Source organism: Staurois parvus, unplaced genomic scaffold, assembly GCF_062004578.1.
Source record: "Staurois parvus isolate SC_StPar_1 unplaced genomic scaffold, SC_StPar_1.0 ptg000362l, whole genome shotgun sequence".
In the NCBI taxonomy this organism is placed as follows: Eukaryota; Metazoa; Chordata; class Amphibia; order Anura; family Ranidae; genus Staurois; species Staurois parvus.
The window spans coordinates 6932951-6948280 of NW_028318158.1; the positions used below are offsets into that span (position 1 = coordinate 6932951).

The window sequence follows — 15330 nt, forward strand, 5'->3', positions numbered from 1 at the left end:
GCTCTTATGAAATCTGAAGCCTGTGTAAATCAGGCCATACACATTATCTATCCAGGTGACAGGTAAAGAACGCTTCAAAAGCTACAGGAAATCATCTGGAAGCTCAGTACACACATTTCTACTCTTAACGTTTACAAGCTGAAGACGATGAGAACTCGACATTATAACTCTGCTGAATAAGCTACTAGTGAAATCCACACATATGACAAGTCCTCAGAGAGAGCCGGGAAATAACTGTCAGCTCATTTATTGCTACCAGAGTGAACTTTGCTCTCTCCAAATGCATAAAAAAAAAACAAACACACGCACCAACCAAAACAGTTCTCTTTTTAAAAACAGGCCAAGACTGACAATTTGAAACCTGTCATACACAACAAACACAGAAATTCGCTTCCTCAGCAATATCTCATAATGACGCTATCTTACACAACCTGCACATACAAAACTCTCAGGACAAAGCTACAGTGTTGATCCAAGACATTTATAACATAATCATGATCTTTTAAAGTGGCACTACATCCAATTTTGGGGGGGCTTTTTTGTATCCTTGTTGGGGAATGGGCTGGAGTTAAAGGAGTACAGTCAAAGCTCTATTGGATGTACGTCTGTGGATCACAGGACTGCAGTTTGTTCTGCACTCCTGTGCCCCGTTTTCAGCTGACAGTGGGCTGACATCACTCAGCAGGTCCAGGCTGGGGAAAGATCCACCCCAGAGTCTGGAGTTGCACCTGGCTCAGCCTTTCAGCGAGCCACTGAGAGCCTCAACCAGCAACTCCCTCCCCCTCCACAGCCCAGCGAAAGAAGGGGGGCAGAGCAGACAGTGATGACTGACAGTCACAGCTCTCTGCTTACAGCGGCTGTGAGAACTCAGCGATCATGTGACCAATGAGTTGTCACACTTGACTGGACTGATGCTGCATCCACCTAGGTAGAAGAAAAAAAAAAAAAAAGAGAAAAGCCATATTTGACTTTTAATCTTGGCTTGTAAGAGCAATGGTTCCAGCGATCAAAGCAATTTGGAGTCCATTTAGAAGGAGTTCTGGCCCTCTATGGACGGCTCTGTGTCCCATCTGTGGCTCCCCAGGGTTTTTACTCCACCGGGATTCTTACACGGGAGCCTGCTGGAGCCTCCATGTGAATGAGGTCTTACTATTTTTTACTTTCTCCCAGCAAATTTGTAAAAGACAAAAATTTCCTGAACATGAACGCTTGAATCCTTCAGTTAAAACTGTATTCTTCCGTTATTGAGGTTTCAGAAAAGCAGGGCTGGATAAACTTTACATGTAAATTAGAAATCGCTTGAAGGAACAATCACATAAAACCAGATCAAAGTACACAAGTTGTAGCTGCCAAATCTAAATCATTCTCTAGCAGTTTTCTCAAATCGTTAACCAAAGTTCAAGAGAGGGTTAGAGCAACTGGCAGTGCATACAAATAATGACCCATGGCTCCCAATGTTAATGTAGAGTGTTCTCTTACAAGGAGGAGCAGGAATTGGATGGAAATACGGAAATACCGGATGCCTGGGGCCAGCAGGTGACGCAGTCTCAGTCTATGTAAATATATACTGTACAGACCAAGGGCAACTTATACATTGAAGTCACCTGGAGGGCTCATGTGATTAGAAGGCCAAAGAATTTGGTTTGACATGCAGGAACAAATTTAAAGAAAATATAGAACCCTAACTGAATAGCCTTTAGTTTGCTAAAACAATGTGCATCAAACAATCGCTCATTTTCCAATAAAGTCGTGTTTTCATCTGGATGTCAAATATTTCATGGTTAAGTCATGTCATCTTCTGTTCCCTTCTCCAAAGAGACATGCTGGAGATTATTTACTAAAGCTGGTGCACTCAGAATCTGGTGTAGCGGTGCATGGTAGCCAATCAGATTCTAACTTAGCTTGTTCAGCTAAGCTTTAGCAATAAAACCTGGAAGCTGATTGGTTTCTATGCAGAAGCGAGTCCAATTTTGTATTCTCCAGTTTTAGTAAATAAACCCCACTGAAGTGGGTAGCACTGTGGCAAAGTGGTTAGCAATTCATGTTCCCCGTCTGCTTGTGTGGGCTTCTTCCAGTTTCCTCCCACACTCCAAAGACATGCTGGTGGGTTAATTGGCTGCCCTCTAAAAAGAGGAGAAAAGCACTATAAAAATACAATTTAATATAATGGAGTGGCCAATAAGGACACTAATTGTACCCAGGGATTGTAGCTGGCTGGGCTTTATTCTAAACTCAGAGACATGAAACCTTAATTAAAGTGAAACGAGTTTCAGAGGGGCACAAAGTAGAGGGTTAAAGTGTCATTAAAACTCAGTGCATGTAAAATGAGGGAAAAAAAAAAAAAAAAAAAAAACACAGCATAGTCACATTTGCATTATATAGCATCATGCTTTCTATGGCATGTTGCCGTCAGTCACTTCTGTCTCTCACAGGAACATTTTATATTTCTTACCTACACTTCCTTTGCTACATTGGCTGCTATCACTAGTGGTGTCCCTGCAATGTGTGCACTACCTATCCAACGACTCCACAGTGCTGTCAGAGGCTGGAGACTAAACCTAGCCACAAAAGTGTCGGGTTTTAACCTTCAACCAGTGGGATGAACACACACGGTGGATAGGAGAATCCTCCTCACTGTGTCATTGTTTTTGACAGGGGGAGACTTCCCCTTCATTAGCAAACACAGATCAGCACTGCAGGTTATAGTCTGCAGTGCTGATCGAAAGTAAATTCTCCAGCAGTGTGGTTGTACAGAAGTCAGTTGGTAGACTGACAGGGCCCATACATGGATCAAAATTCGTCCAGTTCCTGCTGAACCAACTGAATTTTGATCCATTTATGGGGAGCTTAAACTGACATTAAAAGGTTTACCATTTAAAAAAAAAAAACACAAAAAGCATGTTATAAATTATCTGCTACATGGAATGGATTTTGCACAGGAGCAGCCCCGACCCTCCTATCGGGTCCCCCACCAGCACTCCAGGCACCACTCTCCTGCCTAGTTCCCCTCATAGCATGTAGCCTGCTATAGGGGCAGCCAAGCAAGCTCGATCTTGAGCCACTGCTCTTTGTCCTTTAACACACACAAACAGCATGACTGGGCCCCTCTCTTGCTCTCTCCTTACTGGCTCACTGGTTGTGATTGACAGTAGGGGGAGCCAATGGCTACCACTGCGGTCTCAGCCAATGAGGAGGGAGAGATCGGGGAGAGGTGAGGCTCTCGTGCACATCGCTGCATCGAGATGGGACTCAGGTAAGTAGTGGGGGGGGGGGGGGAGATAGAGGATGCTGCACACAGAAGGTTTTTTACCTAGATAGAATACTTGAAGGTAAAAAACCTTGAGCCTTTACAACCACTTTACGAGTACATTTTATCCACCCACTTCTCGGCCCATCTGCTATTGAGTGACAGAGCAGCCATCATTGATTTTTTACAAGAGAAGCACTTCTAACCACAAGAAAATCAATGAAACACCGTACACTTGTAAGAAGACAAAAGTACTCATGGGACATGTAGCCCCGCCATCAGTGCATTATAGAGAGTCTGTGTGTGTATTCTCCGAGCAGACGTGATGAGAACACTGCACTTGAACAGAGGGGGGATATTTAAAGGGTTAGTTCTTGCTATAGGTGAAGGCCATTTCTTTACCTCCTGAAGCCTGGCTGAAAATTCCCAGGACATTGCTAAGTAGGGCCCAGCTATTACCGTTCACCCCCACTATCACAGAAATGAGCTCTCAGACTCTGTGCTCAGAGCTATTGCATTAGGGGGGAGAAGAAAAAAAAAAAACATTTTTCTTATATATACAGTTTAAAAACAAGTTATGATTACAGGAACACAATTCTTTTCAGAAAACAGAACGCAGCAGGAACGCAACATTGCAATCCCCAAGAAACAAAAGAAACCATGGATGACCATGGATGACATGGATCTTTTCCTTTGCTGCTATTCACTCAAAAAGAGTAATTTATGCATTCAGATCCACGGATTTATCTATACACAGATCCACCAGTAATACAGCGAATACAAAGGCATAAGCAGTGCACTGCATCAGACAAATTGCTAGACCCAGCAGAATCCACAGAAGAATGCCAGAAGGATAACCTGCTGATAACCTCTGCCTCTCCCACTATGTGACAGATATACAGCAAGGATTTACACCGCTGAAGATTGGCCAGTTTTATAAAATCATTTAAAAAAAGACAAATATCCAGATGCAACAAATCAGCAGTGCTTGAAAACAACAGGCATATATTAAGAACTTTGGAGTATTTTCATCTGTTTTGTATTGTTCCCCCTTTTTAGTATTGTACTGACTTTGTATCTAAAAACATTTTTAAAAAGGATAAATTCACCTTTTGTAACATGTTACATCCATATTCAGGGTCTAACATGTTATGAACGGACTGGACTGGAAACCGCTCCACCCACCCCCTCCCCCCCCAATCCCTGTTGTGACAGGTAGTTGGGGAGGGAAATCTCCCCGCTGTCACAACTTTTACAAACAGTTTAATTGGATCCTGTCTAAATTGGCCGTAGTATGTGTATGTATGAATGTGAGAGTTAGGGACCTTAGATTGTACACCCCTCGAGGGTTAGGGACCGATGTATGTATGTATGTATGTATGTACGTACGTATGTATGTATATACATATATATATATATATAAAGTGCTGCGTAAATTGACGGCGCTATATAAGTATCTGTAATACATAAAAATAAATAAATAAAACACTGCCAAAATTTCAAAAAATGCGGCCCAGCCATGTCATTCATTCATGATCTTCTGTGAATGAAGGAACTGCAAGTCCCGACATCCTTCTCGGCTGTCGGCTTGTAGTTCTCAATGAAGCGCCGTAGTAGTTCCCCGATTCTTCCTGTCAGTATATCTGCTTGTCTGTATTGGTAAGCAAATATACTGACAGGTCTGCAGGAGAGCTGCTGAGCGTTGGTGCAATGCTTTAGAGCAGTGATGGCGAACCTTTTTGAGCCCGAGTGCCCAAACTGCAACCTAAAACCAACTTATTTCTTTCAAAGTGCCAACACTGCAATGAAACCTGAATATCGAGCTTTTGGTTTAGAAAAAACAACTCGTACAGTAGTGCAAACTAATTAACAGTACAGGGATGACCAGAGACTGCAGACACAGTACAGGGATGACTGCAGACACAGTACAGGGATGACCAGAGACTGCAGACACAGTACAGGGATGACCAGAGACTGCGGACACAGTACAGGGATGACCAGAGACTGCAGACACAGTACAGGGATGACCAGAGACTGCAGACACAGTACAGGGATGACCAGAGACTGCAGACACAGTACAGGGATGACCAGAGACTGCGGACACAGTACAGGGATGACCAGAGACTGCGGACACAGTACAGGGATGACCAGAGACTGCGGACACAGTACAGGGATGACCAGAGACTGCGGACACAGTACAGGGATGACCAGAGACTGCGGACACAGTACAGGGATGACCAGAGACTGCGGACACAGTACAGGGATGACCAGAGACTGCGGACACAGTACAGGGATGACCAGAGACTGCGGACACAGTACAGGGATGACCAGAGACTGCGGACACAGTACAGGGATGACCAGAGACTGCGGACACAGTACAGGGATGACCAGAGACTGCGGACACAGTACAGGGATGACCAGAGACTGCGGACACAGTACAGGGATGACCAGAGACTGCGGACACAGTACAGGGATGACCAGAGACTGCGGACACAGTACAGGGATGACCAGAGACTGCGGACACAGTACAGGGATGACCAGAGACTGCGGACACAGTACAGGGATGACCAGAGACTGCGGACACAGTACAGGGATGACCAGAGACTGCGGACACAGTACAGGGATGACCAGAGACTGCGGACACAGTACAGGGATGACCAGAGACTGCGGACACAGTACAGGGATGACCAGAGACTGCGGACACAGTACAGGGATGACCAGAGACTGCGGACACAGTACAGGGATGACCAGAGACTGCGGACACAGTACAGGGATGACCAGAGACTGCGGACACAGTACAGGGATGACCAGAGACTGCGGACACAGTACAGGGATGACCAGAGACTGCGGACACAGTACAGGGATGACCAGAGACTGCGGACACAGTACAGGGATGACCAGAGACTGCGGACACAGTACAGGGATGACCAGAGACTGCGGACACAGTACAGGGATGACCAGAGACTGCGGACACAGTACAGGGATGACCAGAGACTGCGGACACAGTACAGGGATGACCAGAGACTGCGGACACAGTACAGGGATGACCAGAGACTGCAGACACAGTACAGGGATGACCAGAGACTGCAGACACAGTACAGGGATGACCAGAGACTGCAGACACAGTACAGGGATGACCAGAGACTGCAGACACAGTACAGGGATGACCAGAGACTGCGGACAGTACAGGGATGACCAGAGACTGCGGACAGTACAGGAGATGACCAGAGACTGCGGAAAGCACAGGGATGACTAGAGACTGCGGACAGTACAGATGACTGCTGACCTTTGGGGAGGGAGGGGGAGCGGGTACCTGAATTTGACAGGTACCCGCTCTTACTTCCGCAGAGTTTTTTTTTTATCTTACCTGTTCCTTTATCCAGCCGCGCGCTGTCTTCCCGGCTTCTGTAGTGTGGGCGCTCGTCGGACAGCCGGATGCCCAGTGCGCATGCGCGAGAAGCGCTGCGCTTTGTGATTGGTCCGGCGGCTTCTGGGATCTGTCATGTGTCCCAGGTACCGCCTTACCATTCACAAAGAGCACTGCTTCTTGCGCATGCGCACTTGGGACCCGGCTGTCATGCACACTACAGAAGCCGGGAAGACAGCGGGCCGCTGGATAGAGGGACAGGTACGGTCCCACTGCAGAGCTGAGCGGCCGGCCCGGTATTCTGACACGGCGGCGGTGGAAATACCGGACCGGCCGCTCTATATTCGCTCCATAAGACGCACTGACATTTTCCCCCCTTTTTTGGGGGAAAAAAAGTGCATTTTATGGAGCGAAAAATACGGTATTCTCCTGGCGTGCCCACAGATAAGGCTCGGCGTGCCACGGGTTCGCCATCACTGCTTTAGAGGCTCCAGAAGCAGAATAAATGCACTTTTTTTTTTAACCTGCAAAAAAATGTGCATTTATTTTTTTGTAAAAAGGTGAACTTATCCTTTAAATGTTTGAAGTGGGAGTTGAAAACACTCCTATGAGCTAGGAGAATAGTGTGTAGATATTATAATAATATGTAAACCCAACATTTCATATTACTAATATGTGCCTGCTATACCTTGTACTTGACTTGGCAGCCGATCAACCTGTACAAAATAATGACAGGCCGAGAGAAGCTGTCACTGTTCACATGTATTTGTGCATGCAGCAGTCACATGCTGTTAAAGAATACGTAAACCCATTTCATATTCCTGAGATGTGCCTGCTGTACCATGTATTTGTATGAAAAAGTATCCAGTCCTCTTTAGGGCAGCACAGTGGCTAAATGGTTAGCACTTCGGCCTGGCAGTAATAGGGTTGCTGGTTCGAATCCCAACTCCAGCACCACCTGCCTGGAGTTTGCATGTTCTCCCTGTGACTGTGTGGGTTTCCTCCGGGTACTCCGGTTTCCTCCCACACTCCAAAGACATGCTGGTAGGTTAATTGGCTCCTGTCTAAATTGGCCCTAGTATGTATATATGTATGAATGGGAGTTAGGGACTTTATATTGTACGCCCCTTGAGGGTTAGGGACTGATCTGAATGTACAATATATGTATGTAAAGAGCTGCGTAAATTGACAGCGCTATATAAGTAGCTGAAATAAATAAATATTGCTTCCTTTGTGTGAAATCCCTGATGTTCATGCCAGTCCCTGATTTCCTATCAAAAACTGACCACACTACACATGAGAGCACAGAGCATGGTCAGTTCTCTAGTTGTGCTGGAAACTCAGCCTACTCTCCTCCAAATGATCAGACTTGTCCTCCTGCACAGCCATTCACTGGGAAGACCCCTAGCTCACTGAGCTCCTTATGCAGCTGAGAACAGAGGAAATGTGATCACCTGTTAAAATTAAAAAAACATGTTTTGCCTTTCATTTCTGTTTTAAACTGAGTGAGTTGTTTTACAAGGCGAGGGTTTCCATATACTTTAAAGACAGATGTCTGACCCTGGGTGCATCTTTCTGCATCCAGCATTGATTGTCCCTAATGGCAGGTAACCACTGCATGTAACCCACAAGCAACCACGGCAGTCGTCAGCTTCTCATTTATTCACAAGAGCAGAGCAAACACAGCTAAATGGCAACACCAGCGAATTTGCAGACCATCCCTAAATCGCTGTGTGAATGAGGCCCCAGTTGTAAATAACAGGCAGTGATCCAGGAGGTGACATACACGGAGATTTAACTAGATATAAACCAACAGACTTTAAGCTATTTCTAGGAGTTTATACTGAAGACAACCTCTGCTTACATATTGTTCCCCCTTATCATATGATCAGTTTAAAATAAACAGGTTTGCCATGTTAAATATGTGCAATACAGTTTAATTAAATGCAACAAAAATAAAAAAAAGTGTGTGTGTGTCAGTAGCAATTAATATTTAAGCAATCAGATAGGGATCAAGGCTAAGCAGATGTCCAAGCCAGGCGATCTGCACAGTGCAGGTACTTGAAAAACAAAAGCCACTCCATTTACATCACAAAGCCGGTAACCAGATACCACTGTATTTACTTTCTGTGTAGCAACCAAGCAAAAGAAAAGAATAGGGGCAAGAACAAGATACCATCATCACAAACACACCCCTGCTTCAAGGCAAAAAAGGAAAAAAAAAAAAAAAGAATAGAAAATCAATTTGAGTCCATGGTTTCTCTTGCTGAAACTACTGAACTTTAGCAGACTTTGAAAGTTATTCTTCAAAAATGTGTATCATAACAGAAAACAATCCTGTTTCAGAAGTCACCAACGAGCAATGCAAAAAAAAGCAATACAATAATTTCTTATGCAGAAAAGTAGAAGTGTACTGAACGTCTGGACAACATATGCATCATATAGGCACCTGAACAAAGTACGCAGGGCACTCACCGGCATCATTTTGGGTCCGTACCGCATTTACGCTGAGGATGGAGGCAGAGCCCGGGAGGGAAAGCGATGGCGTGCTAAAGATCAGGATCACGGTGCTGAGTCTGAACACAATCAAAGGATTCCAGATGGGGGCAGGGACCTGCGAATATATTAACAAGAATTCCTGGTACTTAGATTGTGCTAGGAAAGTTGCTCTCTTTCTAGAAGCCTGCACAATGTGCTCATTGTCTCCATACCTTCTGATTACAACACTATGTGACTGCACGGTTAGAAAGAAATGATCTACAGCAAAACCTTCTCTGATAGGCTTGTAACAAACTGCTGCCCCAAACCTTTTACACCCCCCAACACACACCCTACTGCAGCCTGGTCCCCCTTCAGTTAACATGAACCCCACAATTCTGCATTCACAGACATTTGTCACCTCTTGGCTCTACCCCTATGGTGATTAGTACTGGTCAGGACCCCCAACACCCAAAATCAGATTCAGAAAACCTGTCTTTTCTTGCACAGCTCTGCTATCATCTGTACCGCCGTACTCTGGCAACCCTCCTGCCTGCCGCAATGTGCGTCCAGCAAACCCGCAACCTAGGAGGTGGACGATTAATTGCAGAATTAAGGAGACAGCGATTCCAGCCAGCATTTTCTAGAAGCCATGTTACACAAATTCTTATCCATAACAATGTCTAAAAGGCTGAAGATGAGATGCTGGATGGAATGTAAGCACCCTTGTTACCTTGGCTCCTGTCCTATGCAGGCTTACTGTATATCCAGCCACATGCCTCCTCCCTGAGATCAGTTTTAGAAGACACACCTCACATTGTGATGACCACCTCCTGATAACACCATGCACCAGCCTCCTCCTGACACACATCCCCCACTGAGTGACTACCATCCATTATGTCACCTCTGCCACCCTTCTGATGACTACCACACCCCTCCCCCCACCTTTAAATCCCACATTACTACCCACTTCCCATCTGACCCTGGTATGCACACATTTATAAAATGTCAGTACCCCCTTCTTGTTTGTATGCCCACTCATCTGCATGTTCCAACACCCACCTCCTCAAAAGACCTACTTCCGGTTCTTCTTGCAACAACTTTCAACCATCACAACAAAGTCCTGACTTGCAAGTCCTAACACTTCTCCACTTTCATTATGCTGCCTTCCCATATACACACATCCTCAATGTGGCCGTAAACACAACATTTTCAGACATCATCATACAGCTAAGGGAATCCATCTCATCCTCAGTTGTTACATTGTTTTCATAGAAACTGATATTGGAAGGTTATCCTAGTATCACCCCTCCCCCATATATTTGCAAGTTGTGACACCCCTCTGTCACATGGTCCCACTTCTTCCCTGAGGAACTATCTCCCCATATCTAAGTCAGTTCAGGACCACCTTGTAAATATTTACCCCTTGTCCCGACACCCTTCTCCCTTGCAGGGACTAATCCCCCCAAATATAAGAAAGTCAGTCCCATCTAGTAATTATCTTCAACTCAACTGTAAGCAGCCCCTAGAGTTCCTGACACCTTCCTCTCTTAATAACTACCACTGCCTCCCCCACATACACACACCTGTCAGACCTGACACCCCTCTCTCGTCTATTAACCCCCCAAACACACACCTATCAGACCTGCACCCCCTCTCTTCTATCTACCCCTCCCACACACCTATCAGACCTGACACCCGCTCTCTTCTATCTACCCCTCCCACACACCTATCAGACCTGACATCCGTCTCTTTTCTATTAGCCACACGCCTATCAGACCTGACACCCCCTCTCTTCTATCTACCCCTCCCACACGCCTATCAGACCTGACACCCCCTCTTTTCTATCTACTCCTTCTCTTCTATCTACTCTTCCCACACAGCTATCAGACCTGACACCCCCTCTCTTCTATCTACCCCTCCCACACGCCTATCAAACCTGACACCCCTCTCTTCTATCTATCCCTCCCACACACCTATCAGACCTGATATCCCTCTCTCTTCTAATAAACCCCACACACACACACACGACCAAGTATCCGTCACTTTTATATTATCCCCCTACACACACCTATCAGACTGGACATCCCTCTCTCTTCTATTAACCCCCACCCCACCATACACACCCACTTGACCTTACGTCCGCCTATCTTCTATTAACCCCCTACACACACCTATTACACCCAACTCCTCCCACCACTCCAAACATCAGGCCTGACATCAACCACACACACACCTATATGACCTGACACCAGCTCCCTGCACACACCTATCAGTGCTGGTACCGCCCTTTATTATATCCACCCTCATCCACACCTATCAGACCTGACACCCCCTCTTTTTTATTAAACATACACCTATAGTAATGACACCTTTTGGTCAACTAGTAACTAGAACACTTTCCTCACCTGTAAAGCTGCCCATTCATGGATCAAATATTGATCTATGTATGGCTGTTCCCTTTTGTGAGAAGTTGGTCTATTGATTGGCTTGTTGGGAAATGTTCCCCCATCAGCTTATGCAGTCATATGATCAGTGTATTCTGATAGCAGAGACGTCTCGCTATCAGCATACAATGACCAAGGAGGGAGGGTTCCTGCACCTACCGCCAATGTATGGATGGGGGAAGACGGTTTATGTTTAGCCACTGGCTGAATGAAAAAAAACTGAACTATGTATAGCCAGCTTTAGGCTGGCCATACATTATACAATTTTCCTTTAGATTTACCAAGCCATATAAGACGATGTCAAACCTAAACACTTACAATTTGTATGAAATCAGGCCCCTGCACAACTTAGTTGAAGGCAAATTTAAAGGGAACTGATTAAGAAAATTGTATAATGTATGGCCAGCTTTACTATCACTCCAACACCCCCCTATTATTACTTCATGTCCCGTTCTTACAACTGTTCAGGTCATGCCAGACGGGTGATTTGGTAGCAGAAATGATCTGTCAAAAACTAAGTGGCGCGTTTCAGCATTGGGTGGGCACGCTCTGCTACACATTGCTAAGCCACAGAGGTGATGCAGAGGGTGGTCACTGGCGGGGTGACTGCTGACGGGAAACGATGCCGAGACCCAATCCTGAGCTACAGATCAACAAAAAAATGGCAGAGATCGATTTCATAGAGAATCACCATTAGTGAGAAAAAAAAATTGCTGCATATAAATGGCCTGTCTGACATGACCCTAATAACATCACACAACTATATATCCTGACACCGCCACAAGTAATGACACCCCTCTGCCCCATGTATGTAATGACGCCCCTCACCCCTGTATTCAATGACACCCCTCTGCCCCCTGTATGTAATGACACCCCTCTGCCCCATCACCCCTGTATGTAATGACACCCCTCTGCCCCATCACCCCTGTATGTAATGACACCCCTCTGCCCCATCACCCCTGTATGTAATGACACCCCTCTATGTAATGACACCCCTCTGACCCATCACCCCTCTATGTAATGACACCCCTCTGCCCAATCACCCCTCTATGTAATGACACCCCTCTATGTAATGACACCACTCTGCCCCATCACACATGTAATGACACCCCTCTGCCCCGACACCCCTCTATGTAATGACACCCCTCTGCCCCATCACCCCTCTATGTAATGACACCCCTCTGGCCCATCACCCATGTATGCAATGACCCCCTCTGCCCCATCACCCCTGTATATAATGACACCCCATCACCCCTGTATGTAATGACACCCCTCTGCCCCATCACCCCACTATGTAATGACACCCATCTGCCCCCTCACCCCTGTATGTAATGATACCCCTCTGCCCCATCACCCCTCTACATAATGACACCCCTCTGCCCCATCACCCCTCTACATAATGACACCCCTCTATGTAATGCCACCCTTTGCCCCATCACCCCTCTATGTAATGCCACCCTTTGCCCCATCACCCCTCTATGTAATGCCACCCTTTGCCCCATCACCCCTCTATGTAATGCTACCCTCTGCCCCATCACCCCTCTATGTAATGACACCCCTATCACCTGTAGACTAAGGCCCCCCCACTCCCTCCTGATAACTCTGACACCCCAGTCTCTGGCAGTGCTCTCCAGCGCCCCACCCTGTACAGGACAGAGATGACACCCAGCTCGTGCCCTCAGCTCCCTATCAGAAGAGTGGGGGAGGGGTTCCAGTTCCTATGGACGGTAACCCACCCTCCGCGGTGTCCGACTTCTCCCGGTACAGCTCCGTCTCCCGGGACCTCCGGCTTTGTCTGACGGAGGTGGGCGGTGCCTGCACAGAGTAAAGAGGAGCTACCGACCCGCCTCCTTCGGCCACTCCTCCTCCTCCCTCTCAGAAGCGGCCGCCACAACCCCGCCCCTTCTTGTTATTATTTCTCCTAGAGACTTGAGTCACGTGGCTCCCTAGCGTCAGTCGACTCCCCTTTGAATCACGTGACCCTGTGGTAGTGTTGGCTATTTTGGTCCGTAGTTGTCCGGTCTATGTGTGACTTGAGGTGACACCGGGTGTGACAGTCACGATGTGTGCAGTGTGGGGCCTAATATCGTCCTACACCCGGGAAGAGTTCGGGAAAGAGTAAAATGGCCGCCGCCCATTCCTTGGAAACAACACAAGTTTCCATAGCAACAACAGGTGTCAATCACCCCGCAGGGCTCTGCAGACGGCTGGCTTCAGATTTGCAATCCAGAGTGTAACGTCCCCTGTGTGAGTGTGACAGGAACGGGTCACCTCACATCCTTCTCCCTGATCACCATGACACCTGTTACTGTGTCTACTACATACACTATATTGCCAAAAGTATTGGTCGGCCTGCCTTTCCACACACATGAACTTCCAACTCTTCTGGGAAGGCTGTCCACAAGGTTTAGGAGGGTGTCTATGGGAAGGTTTGACCATTCTTCCAGAAGTGCATTTGTGAGGACAGGTACTGATGTCGGATGAGAAGGCCTGGCTCACAGTCTCCGCTCTAATTCATCCCAAAGGTGTTCTATGGGGTTGAGGTCAGGACTCTGTGCAGGCCAGGCAAGTTCCTTTGTGGTGTGCAGTCATGTTGGAACAGGAAGGGGCCATCCCCAAACTGTTCCCACAAAGTTGGGAGCATTAAATTGTCCAAAATGTCTTGTAATGCTGACACCTTAAGAGTTCCCTTCACTGGAACTAGGGGGCCAAGCCCAACCCCTGAAAAACAACCCGACACCATAATCTCCCCTCCACCAAACTTTATACTTGGCACAATGCAGTCAGGCAAGTACCGTTCTCCTGGCAACCGCCAAACCCAGACACGTCCAGATTGCCAGACAGAGAAGCGTGATTGGTCACTCCAGAGAACATGTCTCCACTGCTCTGGAGTCCAGTGGCGGCGTGCTTTACACCACCGCATCGGACGCTTTGCATTGCACTTGGTGATGTAAGGCTTGGATGCAGCTGCTCGGCCATGAAAACCAATTCCATGAAGCTCTCTACGCACTGTTGTTGTGCTAATCTGAAGGCCACACAAAGTTTGAAGGACATTAGATATTGACTCTGCAGACAGTTGGAGACTCTGCACACTGTGTGATTCAGCATGTGCTGACCCCGCTCTGTCATTTTACGTGGCCTACCACTTCATGGCTGAGTTTCTGTTGTTCCCAGTTGCTTCCACTTTGTTATAACACCACTAACAGTTGACTGTGGAATATTTAGTAGCCAGGAAATGTCACGGATGGACTTATTGCACAGGTGGCAACCTACACGGTACCACGTTTGAATTCACTGAGCTCCTGACAGTGACCCATTCTTTCACAAATGTTTGTAGAAGCAGTCTGCATGCCTAGGTGTTTGATTTTATAACCTGTGGCCATGGAGGTGATTGGAACACCTGAGTCCAATGATTTGGATGGCTGGCCCAGTATGTTTAGCAATATAGTGTATATATAGTGCAGTCAGTGTACTGTATATAGAAAGTATGTTCACGTTTATTTCATCCTTTTAACTAGTTTAGGTCACTGGACGTGCTACACGTGCCCAAAAACCTTCTTCAGAGTACACAGAGCTTGTAGATTATATCCAGACCTTCTGCCCTGTTGTCTGTCAAAATACAGAACTGTTTGACATACCATAGTGTTTATCATCACCATAACATTGTTACTTTTCTATCTATCAGGGGCATGCAATTAAAACCTGTACTACATGCAGTAGTAAGGGGCAAGTGAGTCCTATTACTGATAGACGGTGCACATGTCAAGGGCCAGTCCACGGACAGGTTGCAG

The 15330-nt window shown here is 46.6% G+C and overlaps 1 protein-coding gene across 1 annotated transcript in view; it reads right to left on the reverse strand.

Annotated features, from left to right (window-relative positions):
• The window catches only part of TP53BP2 (tumor protein p53 binding protein 2), a 96424-nt gene extending 83051 nt beyond the window's left edge, over positions 1-13373 (reverse strand). The window contains exons 1-2 of the mRNA XM_089685065.1: positions 13276-13373; positions 9090-9228 (exon numbers count right to left, since the gene is read on the reverse strand). Of these exons, the coding sequence (XP_089541191.1) occupies positions 9090-9116 (27 nt within the window). The 5' untranslated portion in view covers positions 9117-9228; positions 13276-13373. The remainder of the gene's footprint in view (positions 1-9089; positions 9229-13275) is intronic.
• Between the last annotated feature and the right edge of the window lie 1957 nt (positions 13374-15330).